Raw genomic sequence first — 20,170 nt, forward strand, 5'->3', positions numbered from 1 at the left:
AACAGAATAAATAACCACACACAACAAAAACTCTGTGAAACGTCCTGAATTTGAGCCTTACTTCAAGACGTTTTTGCTGCTGCAAAGAGACACAGCCTTGATAGTCATGTGACAGCGGTGCGGGCCAATAGAAGAGAAGGGGCCAAACTCCAAAGCTGTCCCACAGATTAATTTTCAGACTGCTTTTTATGCTTTGGACAGATTTAAACACTTGCTTGAGGCTCAGTGTGAACGTTCACAATGAAAGGACTTGACCTTAAAGGTGCTTTAAAATCACCTGTTCCTTTTGTATTAAATAACTCTCACGTGGACGTCCGCTCTGTCTCGTGTTTTTATTGTCCTCTAGAGTACTTCAGCACGAGGCAACAGCGCTGCAGAAACTGAAATTATAGAGCAGAAGTCACGGCGCTGCCAACCAAGCTGACCACTGTGATCTGTGAAGAAATCACAGATTCAATGAGCACTGCCTTCAGCTCTTTCTCCTCTTCTTATATCCCATCTGCCCTCCTCTCCATCTCCAATCTCCTCTCCCTTCTCTCGCCTCGCTTTCATTTGCCGTCTTCTCTCTCCATCCTCACCCTGCCACTCCTCCTCATCCTCATCTTCATGCCTCAATTACCTCGATCTTCATTCACCTCTCCCTGTCACACCAGGTTCTGATCTCCCTCCTTTCATCCCTCATTCGTCCTCCCATGTCACCCTTTCTTTTTGTTTCATTAATCTGAGCCTAAGCAGTTTGAAAAAGAACAAAACTGCAACAACAAAAAGAAATATTTATTCAGCAGATAGCGCCATGACAAAAGAGATCACGACTCAAGGTGGCCTCCCTCTGCAGGCACATTTAGCACATCTGAGCATTATCACAACCAAGAGAAAAGAATTAAGACAGCACATCCAAGCCCTTATTTCCCCTCCTCCCCCCTCTGTCTGTCCTCTCTAATATCACACCCACTCCTTTCTTCTTCCTCGCTGTCCTCCACACCTTCTGCTCACACTGATCTTGGTAATTGAGAGGATGGCCTGCTCTCCAGCAGAGTGTACGAGTGACCAATCATAAAGCCCCGCGAAGCGATCAGCAGCACTCTTACTGCCCCAGATTGCCATTTAACCTATGATTTTCTATGTAGCACAAAGGCAGCCCGTTCCAACTCAACATAGCTTACACTATATTTATAACACCAAACAGCTCTGACCGCTGCAAACGGTGGCAGCTAATCAGGCGAAGGCGCCGTGGCCAAGGACAAAGGAGTCAGGCGCAGCCAACGGGGAGCGTGCAGACGCCGCCTGCAGGCTTCGGTCTGTGCAAGTTTACAGTCGATGTCATTAAAAAAAACACACCAGTTGTTATCTGAAGGCAGACAATATGAGGAGGAAGTGTGAAGAGTTATTAACCTTTGATTTTAGTTGTAGATATGAGGCAGGGCCAAGAAAGGAGAGAGAGGAAATGAGGATGTCCAAAAGTGGAATGGAAGACATGAAAGAGAGCGAGATGAAACTGTATTGATCGCTGTGGGGAAATGAGGCGGTGGCAGCCGCGAAACTAATAGGCGACAGCAAGGAAATAAAGGTAAGAGTCAAAAGACGAATAACAGGCAGAGGAATATATTATTATAAAGTGGAAGTACATAAATATCCCACAGCCTGATGGAAGGATCACATTAAAGAAGCATTCTTCACTTTGACATCTGTTCTGTACACACAGCTTCTGTTTTAAGTCTGGATTTTTTTTAAATATGAAAAACACTTTATATTAGAACGAGAGGCGAGGAGATGGGAAAGAGCATGAGACAAAGTTTCAATTCGCAGGGGTGGTGAAGAGGAAATGAATACGGATACAAGCCGGGGAGAGAGAAATATTTCATTGTCTGACTCCCCGAGGAGCAACCTGGGAGAATGAGCGGAGATGAGAGAGGAGGAAGGCCTTTAGAAGGAGTAATAGAGGAGGATTTCTTTTTATAACCTGCCTTCCACTGACACAGAATATGTCTGAGGTCCTTTGAACGCTGAACAAACTTCTTCGTCTTGCGGTGTATTCATTTTTATTTATTTATACAGGACAAGGACGAGCAGCAGCCTTTGACCTTTGGATTATTTAAAGTCAGTTTCCGTTGGATTTCCCTCAGTATCTCCTCGTTCCTGCCTCTTTCTTGTCTTTTCTGTTTATACCTTCATCCTTCTTTACCTTTAATGTCTCTAGTCTGTGTTTAGTATTTGCTTTACGATTGTTTTCTACTTTGAAGCTTAGTTTTCTTTTCATATCCTGTGCAGATTTTACTTGTTTCATGGTTTTCACTTGTGTCTAGTCCCACTTGCTGTTATTTGTCAATCAACCTTCAGTATATAAATATTCCTGTCCTCCTTCTTGTGTCTACCTCTTGTGATTTGTTAGATTTTATGCTTTTTATATTTCTTTATCAGCACCTTTTGTTGGAATTCGCTCCATCACGTGTTCTGTATTTTCTACTTTCACCTCGTGGCAGAATTGGTAGCAGTGTGGTTTCCTTGCATGGACTCAGCTGTTAAATGTGGTCACAAATTAAAATTAGAGGTTTTAGGAGCTTACGATTTAGGAGGTTTGCCTGCTTTGTATCCATGTGTTTGGGATCTTTGTCCTGTTAGAACACTCATTTGTGTTTCAACCATCCTGCTGTTGATTTGAGGTGAAGTTGTCCTCCTTCATCATTCAATCCACTTTGTGCCAAAACCACTGGCAGCAAAACATCTGTAGAGCATGATGCGACCCCCCACCATGCTTGACAGCTAGTATAAAGCTCTTGGGTTTGAAAGCCTCACCTTTGTTCTAAAAGAATACATGTTGTCATTGTGGCAAAATATCTATTGTTGTGCCATCTGACTGTAAAACTACATAAGTACACTTTAAAAGTAGAATGGGAGGCAGAGCCTTCAGTTTTCAGGCCCCTCTTCTGTGGAACCAGCTTCCAGTTTGGATTCGGGAGACAGACACTATCTCTACTTTCAAGATTAGGCTTCAAACTTTCCTTTTTGCTAAAGCATATAGTTAGGGCTGGACCAGGTGACCCTGAATCCTCCCTTAGTAATGCTGATTCTCATGATTCCCATGATGCATTGAGTATTTCTTCTTCACTCTCTGCATTGAATCATATCTGTTATTAACCTCTGTCTCTCTTCCACAGCATGTCTTTATCCTGTCTTCCTTCTCTCACCCCAACCGTTTGCAGCAGATAGCCCCGCCCCTCCCTGAGCCTGGTTGGAGGTTTCTTCCTGTTAAAAGGGAGTTTTTCCTTCCCACTGTCGCCAAAGTGCTGCTCATAGGGGTCATATGATTATTGGGTTTTTCTCTGTATGTAAGGGTCTACATTACAATATAAAGCACCTTGAGGCGGCTATTGTTGTGATTTGGTGCTGTATAAATAAGATTGAATTGAATAAAACACTTAAGCTGTCAACAGGAAAGCTAAATGCCTTCTAATATCTATCAAGCCTGAAGGTGTTGATTTTGGAGCAGGGGTTCCTCCGACTTCTAAGCAAAGTGATGCGAGTAATACATCGTCATCAACTGATAGCGTTTTGACCTAGAAGTCCATGAGAAAACAGGAGTGAGCTCTCTTGATACATAACTGTATTATACGCATGGCTGATGAGTTTATATCCTTAATCACTAGTTTGAAATCCTACTGAATGCAATACAATGGCTATGCTGTAATTTATGTTCCCCGTTAGAGTCAAACAGATGATCAAGCACGCTATGCTTTAGGGTGGGACTCTCTTCTGAATGAGTTGCTACAGCGTCTCCGGTTTTTTAGCCACATCCACCAACTGACGTGACTTTTATGTTCTGAGTGCTACCAGAGTTGACAAGGAGCTGAAATACAGTTGGTCAGGTTCCAAAAAAGTGGGTTACTTAGTTTGAAAACACTCATCGTGATACTCCGTCATCAAACTTGCACTCAAACCCTGAATTTGAGAGGCGATGAGAAAAGTCCGAAGAGTAATGAGGAGCTGGATGTTCTCAGTCATCGGCATTCAGGGCTTTTTTCTTTGGCTTGAAGAGGCATTTCAGTATTCTCCGAACCACCTCTATGGGATCAATTTTTACTCCCTTGTTTTGCAAAGTGTAAGATTAAAGTCTAGTCCATGCTCTCTTAATGTCCAGATACAACAGTTTTAAATTGTGTTGTCTCTAATCTGTTTTTATTTGCCCTCCAGTGACACAGCTCGCTGAGAATACAAATCGATCACGGCAGGCAAAAACTATAGAAATGAGCACGGGGCTGATATACAGTAATGAGTGATTCGTCAGAAATGTTCAGTAGCAGAGAAAGGAAGTTAACCGAAGGACTGATTCACACCATCTATACAGAGCACGTCTTTATAAGAGCGCTTATCATAAAGACTAAGCACGCGGTCAAGTCAATCAGCCACAATGACATTATGTTATTAACGACTATGTATTTAATTAATTACCAGCCTCTGTTCAATGTGCAGTAATTAATATGCAGTGGGGATTAACCCTTGTGGCAGAGATCAAGGGATAAAGCAAAGGAAGCTGAAGTTTCAATTTGGTAATTCGCTCATTTGCCTGGAACAGAGGTTTCTTTAGTTCGAGCTCACTGGTGTTACAAATACAGTAACTGCTGGGATTTTAAATGAAAAAACAACATGTCAGCATGGCTTCTTAGTTTAATCAAACTACTTTATTACCAAGGGTAATGTCAGGGACATTATAATAGGAAAATAATTACCAATATTCTCACCAACTTCATTACGTACACCTTGCTACTTCCAGGTTGGACCCCCTTCTTGTTTCTTTAAGTCTTTATGAAATGCAACGCGATGCTAGAAACATTCCTCAGAGATTTTGGTCAGTATTGACATGATAGCATCACTACCAACACGTGCTGCAGATTTGTCAGCTGCACATCAACGATGTAGCTCTGCCATTCCACCACATCAGAGATGTGATTGAGTTCCGGTGACTCTGGAGGCCAGTTTTAGATAGCCAAGCTTGATCCATTGATACAGAGTTATAAAGACGTAGACGTGGTCACCAACAATACTCAGGTACGCTGTGGTGTTTGAAGAGGCTCAGCTGGTGGGATCCAAAAAATATCTCCCCACATCATTACTCCACCACCCTGACCTGAAACTACAAGGCAGGATGGATCCATGTTGTTTGTGATAAATTCACCACTGAATGCCACAGAAGGAATTGAGACTGGTCTTCATGTCCTTGCCTCCCGAAAAAAATGCCAATCAACAACTGTCCAGTGCTAGTGTCCATTTTTGCTTTTCCTTGGCTGAGTTACTGTAGCTCATGGGGTAGAGCAGGTAATCTCGTGGTTTGAGCCCCGTTTGCCAAATATCCTCGGACTTGCTCTCCAATGCATCCTTTGGAGTGTGAGTCTGTGTGGATATTAGACAACAAGCACTTAAGCATAGAAAAAAGTGTTTGTATGTATGGGAGTGAGGTATGTTGTATAAAGTGCTCTGGTGCTCAGGTAGTGTGGAAAGCGCTACATAAGAGTCAGTCCGTTTACCAAGTAGACTGCAACAAACTATCAAAGTGTGACTGAAAACAAAGCTTTATTCTTTTCTTTTTAAACAGGTATATGTGGCATCAGCACAAGCAGGATTTTCTATTTTTAATGCAAGAATGAATAACCTGTTCTAGAAGGACTTTAGAATAATAACACAATCGTACGCATATAAAAAAGTCAGTACTGTAAATTTATCTTTCTCTCCATATTAAACTCCTCTGAACTGACGTCCTGTCATTTGAAGAGCTTTAAGCTACTTTGGTCATGAAACGAAGAAAATCCTGGAATTTCTTTCCTCCCAGATAACCCGACGCCGAACTCTGAAACTAAAGTGAACTTTGCTGCTGGTTTTCTTTCTTGCCTCTTTCAACATTTCCATCTGGTGCAACTGTAGTACAGCGCCTCAGTGTTCTTTGTTCTCGGGGGAACGCAGGTCACCACCCAGGTGAATTTATTCATTAATGATGCCAGGAGCAAACTCGAGGGATGACACCAGCATCTAGAGATTGTTAGCACACATGGGTTCATCTACCATCTTATTCTTGTGCTTCTTCTGTAATCTCTGTTACTCTCACCGATGCAACTTGCATGACTTTACTCCCTGTTGTGATTTTTCTCATATAGATTTCTTATATATTGCATATAAACAGTTTCAGAGTTCTGTTATATGGATTTTCAGAAATTTATAGTGTATTTTTTTTAAACTTTCTTCTTATTTCTAGCTTTTCTCATCATGTTTGACAGGAAGGAAAAATGTGAAAATACAGGTGTGCACACTTTTAATTTACTTTGCAGTTTTTTGCTCAGGTGAATGTTTAGTAGTACTTAGCTGAACTGCAGAGCTGGGTAATAGTTCCTCACTGCAATCGATGTTTCTACACCTTTCACATAAGTATTCCTGTAATTATTTGTGCATTTTAAACTTAAAGCGGAGTGTTCAAGCAGATACACAACTTCCAGTTCAAGACTGTGTATTTAAAGAGTGGAGGAGTTCGTTATAATCTTAGCTTTAAAATACAGTTAAAAGAAACTTTAGAGGGTAATTTACAGTAGACTAAAAATATGCACAGAGCCAGTGATTAATCACACTTTGCAAGTCATATAGAAGCTTTGATTTATGAGTTTGTTTCTTACTCCACCACCACCGCCAAAAAACTCTTCAGCAATGCCGTCTCCGAGTAGTTTCTGTCTTACCTTTCTACTTTATAAACGAGAATCCCTGCTGTAATAAATAAACCAGTCAACACATCATGTTTATCTGGGTTTTAAATGCATGAAAAAAGATTTGGAAACAGAGTCTCAGCTGAGGAAATAGAGTGAAAACATGCTTCAGATTAACACTCTGAGTGCACAGAGGCTAAAGCTACGGCCACACGGGGGAAACAGTGGTTGGAGATAGCAGCACTAAAGTGGTTCCTTTGGATCTGTGACCACTCCGTCGGCTGCTGTCTTCATATGATAATAAAGCAGTAAATACACCATGGCTCCAACACCATTGTGAAGTTTGCTGATGACACAGTGGTGTACCCAACACCACTGTGTCATCAGTTGTTGGAGATGGCACCCAGCCATCTCCAACAACGATGAGACGGCCGACATGGATGAAGTGAAGAATCTGGCATCGTGGTGCCAGGACAACCACCTCCAGCTGAACGTCAGCAAGACCAAGGAGCTGGTGGTGGACTTCAGAAGGGGTCAGCACAGAGACTACAAGCCCATTATCATCAATGGAGCTCCAGTGGAGAGGGTGCAGTCCTTCAAGTATCTTGGTGTCCACATCTCCTCAGACCTGACATGGGCTGCCCACATTCAGGTCCAGACCAAAAAGGCTAGGCAGCGCCTGTATCACCTACGACAACTGAGGAAGTTCAGGGTCTCTCCAAAGATCCTCAGGATTTTCTATACAGGCGCTGTGGAGAGCATCCTCACACAGAACATGACATCGTGGTTTGGGAACAGCTGTGTGAAGGACCAAAAAGCTCTCCAGAGAGTGATCCGTACAGCAGAACGCTGCTGCAGGATTGCTCTCCCCCCGCTTCAGGACACCTACACCAGGAGATGCCGGACTAGAGCAGCGCAGATACTGAAGGACCCGTCCCATCCTGGCAACAAACTGTTCCAACTTCTGCAATCTGGTAGAAGGTTCCGCATCTTCCGGGCAAGGACAGAGAGACTCAAGAGGAGCTTCTATCCCCAAGCCATCCGTGCCCTAAACACACACACCCGCCCTCTCACGTCATCTTTAATTGACTGAGACAGGACTCTTCCAGACACTAAACCAAGGCACAATGTACATTTCAATTCCTATATATTCCATATATAATATATATATATATATATATATATATGTATATATATAATGTTTTTCCTCTACACCCCCCCCCCCCCAATTTTTTTGCACATGTCGAGGAGCGTGTCAGGCTACATTTCACTGTGTGTTATACTTGTATAACTATGCATGTGACAAATAAAGAACCTTGACCTTCACCTAAATAGGCGGAGCCAACAGCTGTCGCTCTCATCGGTTTGCAATTGAATGAGGTCAGTTTGGCAATTACATGCAATCTGTTTATGATAACTTTGCAAAATTTGCAATTCTGTTACTGTCTGAATCATATTCAGTATACAATATTCGGAAATTTAGTTGCTGCAGGATAGTAATTTACCTGAAGAGTTATACATAGGCACGCTGCATTCATGCATTTATACAGGAATACCACAACACAACTAGATGCTACCAATTGAAACGAGACCCTGTTCCCAAGAGCTGTGTTGCAGTTGAGTTGTGCTCATCGGCACAGACTGACTCTGCTAGAGATTACGTTAGCTGGGTTGTGTTTGCAGTCTGTGTATAATTCTTAGATGATAAATGAATTTTTTAATATGTTACCAGCCTGAATTGGATCACAATTGTTTGGAAACAGGTTGCCTCCCAACAACCAACCCACGGTGGTTGTTGCAGCTGCTTATAATAAACTCTCCAGCCACACCAAAAGGCCTGAAAGACCAAAGACGGCAGCTAAACTCAATAACAACGTTGTTTCCAACAAAAACGCATTCACAACATTTAACCAAATTAAGAACACTCAAAGAGGTGGGCCTATCATTGTTCTGGATAAATGAGACGCCCTCATGAACACAGAAGCTTTACAACACAAACCACTGGTTTTAAGGACAGATGACACTTTCCAAAGAAAACCTGTAAAAGAACCTGTTTCAGAAAAGTTCTGGAAAAAATCTTTGGACAGATGAAACCAAGGTGAAAAAATATGAAGTAGGAGAGAAACACTCACATTCTCAGTATACTGCATCACCTGTTAGTTACGGTGGATTTAGTTTGTATGTGTGGCTGCCAGTGGAACTGCTGATAGAAACAGGATGACTTCTGATGTGTACAGAGCTGTTCTCTCTGCTCAGACTCAGAAAACAGAGCAAACCTGATCAGACAGCAAATAACGACCCAAAACAAACTGCTAAAGATCCATGGTTTTGGATTCTTTTGCGTCAAAAGATCCAATCCACGAGTTTCTCAGTGCAAAGAAATGGGATATTCTTTGATTGTCACGTTTGTCATCTGATTCGTATCCAGCAGAGCAGGTTTTGCATTATTAAATAGCAAACAGAATGCAGAGAGACCCACAAACAGGGAACAACTGTGGGTGACTACAGTCAAAGCCTGACGGAGAACATCAAGCGAGGAACCTCAACATTTGGTGATGTCCATCATTTGTAGACTTCAGGCAGTCGCTGACTGCAAAGAATCCAAGTATTCGTTAGCTACGCTTCATTCAGAACAAAACCTCGCATTCTCTCGTTGTGGTATCAGCTAAAACCTTCCATGTGGAAAAAAAACCATCACGTATTTTATCCACAACCAGCGTGGTGACAGGAAGACAGGAAGTGTACAGAGCGCTCCTGTTTAGGTTTGACTGTCGTGAGGCGTTCTGACATCTCTGCAGCTTCCTGTAGAGATCGGCTTGTGCCTCTGAGTGGTTTTGTCAAGATGTGAAGCCGAGTGGGCTGATTTTTTTTTAATCCTCATGCAGAAATTTTGAACAGCCACAGCATGCAGAGAGGGGCCGTAGTGTTCGAGTGTCAGATCCACTTTGTGCTCCATTCACAGCACTGGTTTCAGAGTGGCTGTTCTCACGTTTTTCTTCAATTCTTCAGACTGTTTTTGTTTTTTCATTACACGTAAGTTCAGGTCACTGTGGAGGAACCGCAAAGACATAAAAATGGGTAATAGAGTACTGTGCGCACAAGTCTTGATTTAGCCCTCATGTTTTAAATATTTAGCTAGAAAAACATGAAACGTGTGCAAACACAGATGGAAATAGAGGATAAAAGGCAAAAACAGAGCTTGTACAATTCTAACAAGCTTGAAAGTCAATATTTGGCTTGACCACTGTTGCTCACTCAACACTTGGAAGCAAAATATAGAGATAGCACAGTACTCTACATCCACTTTCAACTTTTTTCCCAATTTGTAACTTTTCTGGACATCTTGAAACCTGTGGCTTATTCTAACTACAAATTGTTGACGTCTTGGTGAATTAGGTATAAAACAAATGTTGGTATAATTTAAGATCATTGAAGGAATTGAAGACATGTTAGCAGCGATTCAGAGGTCTGGAACCTCCACTGTCATTCACAAATAGAAGTGGATAATCCATTCATTTGGTTTTTCTGTTAGCTGAACAGATGCTCCACGTACCCAAAACGGCCTTCACATAATTCTATACAACTGTTTATTCATAGAAACAAATATTTACTGGTAAAAGTAATGCTGTAAATGTCTGTAATGCAGTAGTCTAATGAGCAGATTTCCTTACATAAATATGTTAGTTTGACGTGAATCAAGTTTTTAAAACGTTTCCACTTTCAGTCTGATACTGATGAGCACTGGCTGTGGGTGTATTTACTAATAGAACTTATACAACTGCTGAATTTAATCTTTATTTTCTGATACATCTGTTAACTTGGTGCTTGGTTTCCATGTAAACCTTGAAGGCTCCTGTGCCATATGTATCATGTAAACTATTCACCACCCATCACACATGAATCGGTGCTCTTCCTTACCCTGTTAGAGTTCACTTCAGCCCCTCACCCTGAACGTTGTACCTGCCGTTTGTAAGCTGCTGCCTCTGTATGTTTCCAGGCTGGAGTCTCCCACCCGCTCTCTGCTGATGGAGGCCCCGAAGGGAATCCAGATCCTGGCTGAGGCCGGAGACATCCAGGCCATCTGCAGGAGCGAGCTGCGACTGGAGTCCAAAGACGGAGAGGTACTGTGTGTCCACCGAAGCAGGAGTTTATGGGGTTATGTTGGGTTTAATACAACTGGGATGTTATTTTCTGCATTTTGGCATGAGATCTCACCACACCAGGGTCTCGGGGTAAGAATAAGTCTGACGAGTCAAGAAAGCCAAAGAGTCAAGAGTTCAGACCCTGTTAAACCACAATTAAACATTTTACCTAAACTATCTGTTGCAATTTATGGACCCACTTCTAGCTTGATTTCTGCAGAATTAGTATCTGCAATTTTTGGTTGCTTGCTTACATGTGTAAGTGCAACGTAATGTACAATATGACATATTTTTCTGAAGAGTGCCTTTGAATCAGAAAGGATCTCAGCATTTTTTAAAAACCAAAAAGCCACTAAAAGTGGAATTTTTGTGTTTTTTCTTCACAAAGATGAGAAAAAACTTTTCAACCACCAACTGCATCTATTTGCATTGACCTCCATTCTCAAGATTTCCAGGAATGAAACTAGGCTGCTATTTTTATAAAATTCTGAAAGATATTTAAAGACGACACCCACACTCCATCCACAGCCTGTTTACCACGCTGCCATCTGGCAGATAAACACAAGTATCTGCTGCTGTACCACCAAACTCGTCCTGAACTTTGCTGTGAGAAGAAGCATTTTCATCTTTTTATTCATTTGTATTTTTTTCTTTAGTAGCTTTCAGCGATTAAAAGAATAATTGATTAATCGCTGTTAAGATTTCTCTGCTTCTGCTCATCACTCTCTTCGTTATGAAAATGACAGTTTTTTTAATGAGTGTTATTTGTCTCATTTGGAGTTTTGTTCATTCATTTCTAATCGACTTTAACGAACTCCACCAAACAGGGCCAGCAGGCTAGTTTGAAGCTTCCCATACTAACCTCATTAAAATGGTGCCAGCAGAAGTGACTGTATGTATGAATGTATTCCAACACAGTTTCAATTAGCTAAAAAAATCCCAGCGAATAATAAATATTCTTTATTTTCTTATACCGAGCCTTCAGGTCATCGTCGATCTGAAACACGGCGTCTCTTTTTAAGGACTAGAGGAAAGAAAAAAATCGATTATATTCACTTTCAGTTCCATGTTACCCTCTTAGATGCTGGTAGACTTGCATTATTTACAATTCAAGATAATACAGTAAACGTATTCATACATGTGCTCTCCTCAGATCAAAACCTCCTTTCATTTATAGCCAGCTTTCTGCTGATTGGTTGCCCTTTCTGATTAACATGCACGTGGGTGGGGCTGACTGCATTAGCATCACATTGCCATTGACTCTGCCTGCACAGTATGAATGCTGCAACCTGTGCAGGATTCATTATAGCGCTACATAGATTCACATAGCCTGTTTGCCCTTGTGTATCTAACTTCCTCTCTTTTAAAAATCTGTGCCTGCACTGTTAGCCATCAAGCACACAATGAGTGGTTTGAGGTAAAAACTTCTTCCTGTCTTTGAGTCCTGTTACTCTAAAAGTGGTTTTTGCACAAAGCTCTCGCTCTGCGCACCGACAACAAGTTAACAAATTAACTTTTCTTGTCCTGCGGCCATGCTGGCTGATGGGGATCCATCTCAATTCAGCATTTTCTCCTGTCCAAACTTATTTTTAGCAAACATCGATCCAAACAATAGCTGGCTTCCTTCGCCAACATGGGCCGGCGTTCTCATAATGGCTGGTGGCAATTTCCCACATGCTGGCCGTGCACCAGGATCTGTAAGAGCCTCGCGGAAAAAAGAGAACATAAGATGATTGGTGGTCTGTTTTATACTCTCTCATCCTCCTTTTACTAATTATTTCCCCACAGTGTCTCCTATGTGCTGCTAGCTTCCATTTCCATCCATCTTTCCAGTTTTCCGTCCTTCCTTCCTCCTTTCTCTGCCCTCTTTCTGTCGTAAACTTTGCTTGTTTACCCCCCCACCTTCCAAATTCGTTCATCCACTCATGCTGCTTCCTTCCTTCTTTCATCCTTTCCTTCCTGCTCCTAAATTCCCCCAACCATCCCCTGATTCGTTACACACATCAGTCTTCACATTCATCACGGCCGGCTGCGCTGATAAAAGGATTTCCCTCCTTAGGTTGCACCAGTCGTGTCATGTCAAATCTGCTAAAATCAGCGGAGGAGGATTAGGAAGAAGAAAGTGTTTAAAAGTTTCCCACAAAAACTGTTTCGTACATTAAGACAGACTGCTGATATGAGATGGACACAGGGAGGGAGGGAGGGCGGGCGGGAGGCGGTCTCAGGAAGGTGCCCTTGAATCCAGTTTAGTCCAATTAAATGCAATCTCACAGATTTCATGGATGTGTGGTCAGAAATGAGGCTGTTGGACTAACGGTGGGCAGTGCATATAATTAGAATCGCGTTCTCACACTCCATTAGGGTTGCAAATGTCCATTTGTCAAACCTCTGTCTAACACACATTCACGCTCCCCCTCTCTCCTCAGGCGCCGCCACTGCAATTACAGAAAGGTTTTGGCTATTAGACACCCACAGACCACACAGGCAGATAATGAAATAGAGTCGTGCACACTCTTCTCGAAGCATTTTTTTAAAGCACGCAAAGAACGACCCGTAATTCCCGAGCGCACATGCGCAGTGACTTAAGGCGTCCTTGTTACAGCCATCTGGACAGGCTGCACTTCACATGTGTAGCTGCTGGCATGTTTAATTACAAGGACGCTGCATCAAGTGTGAGCTGAACACCGGTGCTGTCATAGTTCAACCTTAATTGACTCTCTGTTGGTTATCCACCAAGGTGAGACAGACCAGTGCAGATTTACATCACAGCCCGCACCAGTTAGCAAGAAAGGCCACGCAGTCTGTCTGAGACGGGCAAGGAAGACACTGGCAGTTACACAAGAAAGTCATCACATGCAAGCACAAACTGTTGTGAAGCCCGCGGAGATGCATTTAAACATTTTCATCACGAGACCCTCGAAAGCTGTTTTCTCTCTGACAGAATACAGAGAAACAAACTAGAAGCTAAGTTCGGATGCACAAGAGTCTGAAACCATAACTGTACATACATTTACAAAAAGAAACGTTACCTTGTCGAATCTATAACTCAACAAATGTGGGTGTTTGTTAAGTGTTGGTGTCGTTGCTCCAAAAAGTAATTTATTACACATCACACGTGAGTAAATGTCGGTCTTAGCCCATCCTAAAAGTGTTCATTTGTGGAACCAGGGTTCTCTCTTTTGAGATACGTGGACAAAAGTATTAGGCCACATATTTTTTCACTTCCCAGTTCCATTGACATGGGTGTAAAAAATCGAGCGCCTAGCCATGCAGTCTGCCTTTGCAAACATTTCCCAAAGAATGTCTTGTTGTAAAGCGCTCAATGAATTCGTGCATGGTACTGTAATAGGATGCCACAGCAAGGTCCGTAAAAGCATGGCTGGATGATTTTGGTGTGGAAAAACGTGTAGAGCCCTGACTTCAAACCCATCAACCACCTTTGAGATGAACTACAATGGAAATGGCAAGCCTGGGCTCCACATACAACATCCAGTGTCTGACCTCACAAAAGCTTTTCTGGATAAACTGACAAAAATTCCCACAGGCATGCTTCAAAATCTTGTAGAAATTCTTCACAGAAGAGTGGAAGCTGCAGTAGGGGCACGGCTTTTGGAAAAGCTAGTGTAGATGTGGCCCGATGTTTTTGCTCATATAGTGCGTGGCTCACTTGGATGGATTTACCATCATATCTTCACAAATATGCACATCAGACAAAGATAATAAAAACTGCAGATGTATGCATTATACAGGACTGATAACAACCATTAAAGAAATATTAGCTTAGCCATTAGGTGATGTCTTCCTCCTAACAGCAGGTACCTATCACCATTTAGCAGGGTGGTCGTTCCACCCTGCTAAATGGAAGTAATATGCGGTGTGTTGAGGGCTAAAAAAGCCACAGAAGTCAGCATCGGGGAAAAAGGGTAAGTGATAATATAGCTCATGCAGAGAACATTTGTATTCCTACGGGAGTCTTTTCCCTCCAAGCTGCAGGAAGCAACAGAAAACCTCTGGAGACATGAAATAAAACCGAACTGATACCTTGACCTCACCTCACCTTTACCTGCCCAACCTGTTTGTACTGTTGCCCATCACAAGCACACAGACACACGAATTTATCCCGCCGCCCACACACACATTTACACACAGGTTCTGGAGTGTCTCACACCGTCTGCCCCTCGTGGTGAAAGATTTATTCAACAGCAGCTGTCTGAGGAAGTCAGCTGAGACTCTGCTTTAAAAGTGTTCCAGGTCATTTGATGGCGATGCCTCCCCGAGGTGCACCGTAATGGCTCCTTTACCTTTTTATGGCTGGAGAGCTCCTCCTGTCCGCAGCCGGTGCAACACCAGCCTCATACGAGCCCCGGGAGGATGGGGGGAGGAGGGGATTCATGCAGCGGTGGTTTGTGGCTGTGCAGACCGAGAGAGATGGTTTGTTCCAATCAATGAGGGGAGTAAAATGAGTTATGGGTTAATGTGTTTATGGAGCAGCTTGCAGAACAACTTTTCTTAGGTTTTGCTCTCCTTTTATTGCTCAGGAGACGAGAGGAATAACTTTTGAATGAGCCGACTGTAAACTTGTAGAGGGCTTTTTTGCTTTTTATTTACCCTGTTTGGGGCTCTCTGCCAACAAAATACTTGAAAATATCCCAAAATAAAACTCTGTTCATCTGGATTTGGGGCCTCCTCAAACAAAACACCTGCTGTAGAGGGCAATTTAGTTTACAGTGAAGTCTAAGTGCTGAGGAGAAATATGATCAGGCAACCAGTTAAACAACTTCTAGTTTTACCTTCAGGTTTGATTGGTCCAAAGCACAGTGTGGTTTCCTAATAAGTGCACAGTTTTTAGTTTTCCAAATTTCAAACCTCCTAGATGGACCTAATGGCCAAGGAGCCAGACAGTTTTTAATGCTCTTGTTCAGTAGTTCTCCAGGGTTTCTGAAGGTCTTTCAAATGTTTTCTTTTACCATTTGCTGCTTTTTCAGTCATTTCCTTCAGTCAAGTCCTTGTACCTGACCATTTTCTGAGGAATTTTCTTTTGTTGTCTGCTGATGTTTGTTGAATTCTTCAATATCTTCAAGAACTTTTTACTAGCAGTCTGTTGCTAAACACATTTTTCCCATTTCTTTAGCTGATACTTTTGCAACAACAATGTAATTCCCAAGGAGCTATTAGTCACAAACACCGCACACAATGCCGAGATATGTAGTGTGTCCTTAAAAATTTGAGGAAACTGGACAAGTGGAGATCAGAAGAAGTCTAAAAACTATTTACAGCAGACAAGGAGAATCTGAAAGTGATTTCCTTAAAGGCCCTGACACAGGATGTATCTGGTCCTTCAGTTGAGCAATCTACAATTTTTTTCAAAGCATCATCAAATGGAAGTGGCTTCCTTTAGAATAGACCAAGAAGCCAATCTTAAGGATGGGAAACAGGGAGAAAAGGATGAGGTATGAAAATCTGACAGATGTCCAAGATCATCTTGACAGAACAGAGCAAAAGGCAGCCAATATCCAAAGAAAAGCTTTCAATGCGCTTCTAGAAGACTGGAGAACTATTCCTGAGGACTAAATTTCAGAAGGCTTCCCCAAAGAGCTCAGGCTGTGCTGAGGAATTAAGGTGGTCAGTCCAAATACTTTACAAATGCTGTGTTTTGCCTTATATGGTGTATTTCGATGTATCTTTGCAGGTTTTAATAAATCTCTGCACCTATTTCCAATTTTCCTAGCAAAATAGAAAGAAATGATGGGTGGTATAAGACTACAACACTGTACTGTATTTGCTATGTTTAGCATGTTAATCACAACTACATTTGGTCACCAAGAAGTCTTTCTCTTCTCTCCTGAACTCAGCCAGTCCTCAGCTAAACTGAATCGCTCTTCTTCTCTTGTCACTCTTAGCTGCCCTCAAAGTAAATCATTCACTCGTTCTCCTTGGCTTTTATTTTCCTTCTCAGGACTTCTGACTCACATAAATAGTGTCTGAAACTCCTGACACCTTCGCTCTCCCCTTCGTTGGTTGCATAGAATGTTAAGTGACCTGGATACTCAACTGCAGCAACTATCCAGTTTTTCTGACTTGAGATTTTTCCTCCCACATTTCCCAGTGTTTTCCAGCCCTTTCAGTGGACATGAGTGGAATGAATTGTAAAGGTCATGTGTTGGATTTGAAGTTAACAGCATCGCTGCACAGTAGAGTCATATTTATGATAAAAGTCACTGAGATTGCTCCTGCCTGGCATCATCTGTGCAGAAATCTCTCTAGATTGAGGCGGTGTTGTCCTACAGGATACTGCAGAGGCATGCCTTTTACCAAAATGTCATCAGTTTTAATCCCTGAAGGAGGAGAAAAGATAAAGATGAAGAGTAAAAGTAAATTTGTCAAAGCTGAGAAAAGCTGGAAACAGAGTTTAAGAGGTTTAGAAAACAGTTCTGCGTGTCTGCAGGTCAGATGATCACAAAGGTTCTTGTTGTTGGTATATACCAACAACGTATATGTATAAGATTTACACCTATTTTTCACTCATCCATCCTCAATCATACAAGTCAGAAAATCTCAGCAAGTTGATTCTGTTCATAACATTATGCAAATTATGTTAATGAGTTTGCATCAGTGCAACTTTTTAATTTATAGGATGAATTATCTGGTTTCTTTCTCCCTTGAAACGGGAGACAGTTTCTGTTTCAGACAGTAAAGATGATAAACTATGACTGATGAGTTGAGTCCATAAAATATGTAGAAGATTATTCAGGTTAAAATGAAAACCAGCAACTAAAGCAGTGAAAATGCCAAGTATCATTGACATGAAAATGAAAATTAAGAAAACAAGCAGGAATTACATCCCAGGAACTCTGGGGTGGAAATTAGTGTCAGAATTCTTCCTTCTCTAACCCACAACAAGACACAGCAGAGGTCCGTGTTTCCCTGAGCCAGGTTCTGTTTCTTCCTGTTAAAAAGGAGTTTTTCCTTCCCACTGTCACCAAGTGCTTACTCAGAGGGGTTGTTTGGTTGTTGGGGTTTTCTCTGTGTCATTGTAGAGTCTTTATCTTACAATATAAAGCACCTTGAGGTGATAACTGTGGGATTTGGCACTGTGTAAATAAAAGTGAATTGAATCTAAATTGAATAAGGTGTCACTGCACTGACGCATCAGGTTAGTCTGTCACTCCTGAGTCATCATTTACCAACGAGCAGGGTTACTGCTGTGACCCGTTTTAACCCCAAAAACCTGTTTCTCAAAAGCAAACACAGTCTGTAGTGCCTACGTCTAACAATCAGGAGATGAAAATAAAAAGTCAGCCAAATTAAGTGCAAAGCAGAAAGGCAGCTGAACCTCCACCCCGCCGACGTCTCTCTGAGACAACTAAGACTCTTATCTCTGTTTAGTGTGGATGCTCCTGGCAACTGATTAATATTTGATTAAGCGGGAGGAAGAAATCAGAATATTGAGTCATTGAGTAAGAAAACACTCAGAAAATAGTCTGAGAATAATGAAATGGACAATTTCTCCCCACGAATAGCATGTTTACTTAATGCAGCTAACATTAGCTGTGCTAGCAGAAGTAGCCTTCTTTGCTCACGAGTATGTACGTACGCTTGGAGTTTCCCGACACAACCACGATACAGCCAGTCTTTATTTAGCTCTACAGAACAGTCCTGGTTAGCAAGGCTAGCATTCCCATTGCTGTTTTACAACTTTCAGTCACAGCTAGCTTCAACGAGTGGTGGGTGACTGTGTGACATCTCAGAACCAACAGTTAACTGCATTGTGTCTTAATAAAATATTAATACCTTAATTTACCAGGGCAGCATTTAGTCACCTTGCTTTTTATTTATTATGCTTTACATTCATAAAAACAGTTGTGATATCTTTCACAAACACAAAAACAAAGCTAATTCAGCTAACTGGGTTAGCTAACTCAGATGGGTCTTTGCACCGATGTGTCCATAAATCCATCTTTCTTCTTAACTACTAATCTAACTGAAGGTAGTTTGGGGGGGGGGTGTTGAATCTATACCAGCTGTGACATCTATCGCAGGTCTAACATACAGAGCCTGCTGCCGACTATCACAGCTGACCGATTTAGAGTAACTGGTTATTCTGACATGCACGTTTCTGCATGTTCTCCGTGTGCCTGCATGATTTCTCTCTGGGCTTCAACAGTCCAAAATCCAAAATCCAGAACCTTTTCGCTGTGATGGGGACTGTGCTGAGCTGAACTCTGCCACCTCACCAACCTATAATTTCAAATTTCAGCACTATGTACCTCAACATGTGGATGCAAGAAAGCTAATTTTTGCAGCAGTCTTTTCCAGACTTTTCAACCATCTGCTTTTCATGCTTTGTTTCTACATCTCTACCCATTTCATTTCTCTTATTTACTTTCCCTAATCTCACCAGTTTGCTCTTCTCCCTCTACGGCAGATCTCGCTGGATGCTCAGAGGATTCGGCTGTTGCAGCTGCCGGAGGGGAAGGCCTCCACCAGCTCCTCGTCCTCTGGGACCAGGCAGACTGTCTACGAGGTTTGCGTTTGCCCCAACGGGAGGCTCTTCCTGTCCCAGGCTGGCACCGGATCCACCTGCCAGATCAGCAACAACGTCTGCCTCTAGGACTCATACGTACAAAAATAAATAAACGCATCCTGAAAGAGAGACGGGCTAAACAGACAGATGTACACATATCGCCTGCCTTTAGGACTGATTCACAGATAACACGTACAGAAATACAAAGACTGCCAGAGCTGATGGACAAACAATCATAGATACTGTACTTACACAGACACAGTGATGGAAACACTTTACAATCACAGACTGATGTTTAGGCCCAAATGATATGTTTTAAGCTCCTGACATGTTCCAGTTTAATGCAACCTTTTTCTTTCCCTTAATTTCCTGAGTTGAAGTCGATCATCATGAGAACCTAAAAGTCTCCGCTAAGCTCTTCACACATAGAGATCATTACAAGAACAAAAAGAAACAAAGAAAAAGTTTTTTAATACAGCTGAGGTCTCCGTCACATTGGGAATAAACTGACTCTATTTAGCAAAAGGCCAGTATTTGTAATATATCTGTGTGATCCTAACAGTCATACGCAGAGATCTGTAATCACACCACACATATTTTAACACGTCAACATGGTACACACACACACATTGTTTGCTTGTAGAAGCCTCCTGGTAGAAACTAAAAGGAGGATCTCCAGAGAGTTACTGAAAGAGATGCTGACGTGTTCCCTTTCTCTGTCAAGAGCATTTCAGTACGAGAATCACTAGGGTGATCACCTCCTTTTTTCCTCTGCCTCCATCTTCTCTTTCCTTCCCTGTAGCTTGCTTCAGTTGAGGTTTTAA

General features: G+C 42.1%; 1 protein-coding gene across 1 annotated transcript; it reads left to right on the top strand.

Moving 5' to 3' along the window:
* The first annotated feature begins 10,126 nt into the window (after positions 1–10,126).
* LOC146566472 (delta-sarcoglycan-like) lies at positions 10,127–19,968 on the top strand. Its single transcript, XM_085287894.1, has 3 exons — positions 10,127–10,146; positions 10,678–10,801; positions 19,248–19,968. The coding sequence occupies exons 1-3, from the start codon at positions 10,127–10,129 to the stop codon at positions 19,431–19,433; spliced, it is 330 nt and encodes a 109-aa protein (XP_085144020.1). The 3' UTR covers positions 19,434–19,968.
* The last annotated feature ends 202 nt before the right edge of the window (positions 19,969–20,170 follow it).

The sequence above is a fragment of the Mchenga conophoros genome, linkage group LG10 (assembly GCF_057382185.1).
Source record: "Mchenga conophoros isolate Kocher_MC1m ecotype Shallow Benthic linkage group LG10, M_conophoros_male_GT1.1, whole genome shotgun sequence".
Lineage (NCBI taxonomy): Eukaryota > Metazoa > Chordata > Actinopteri > Cichliformes > Cichlidae > Mchenga > Mchenga conophoros.

Bases quoted from the DNA above. Each gene is read 5' to 3' on its own strand.
- LOC146566472 (XM_085287894.1), top strand. From the start codon at position 10,127: ATGTTAGCAGCGATTCAGAG. The intron at 10,147-10,677 runs GTCTGGAACCTC...GTATGTTTCCAG, and splicing joins ATGTTAGCAGCGATTCAGAG to GCTGGAGTCTCCCACCCGCT. The intron at 10,802-19,247 runs GTACTGTGTGTC...CCTCTACGGCAG, and splicing joins TGGAGTCCAAAGACGGAGAG to ATCTCGCTGGATGCTCAGAG.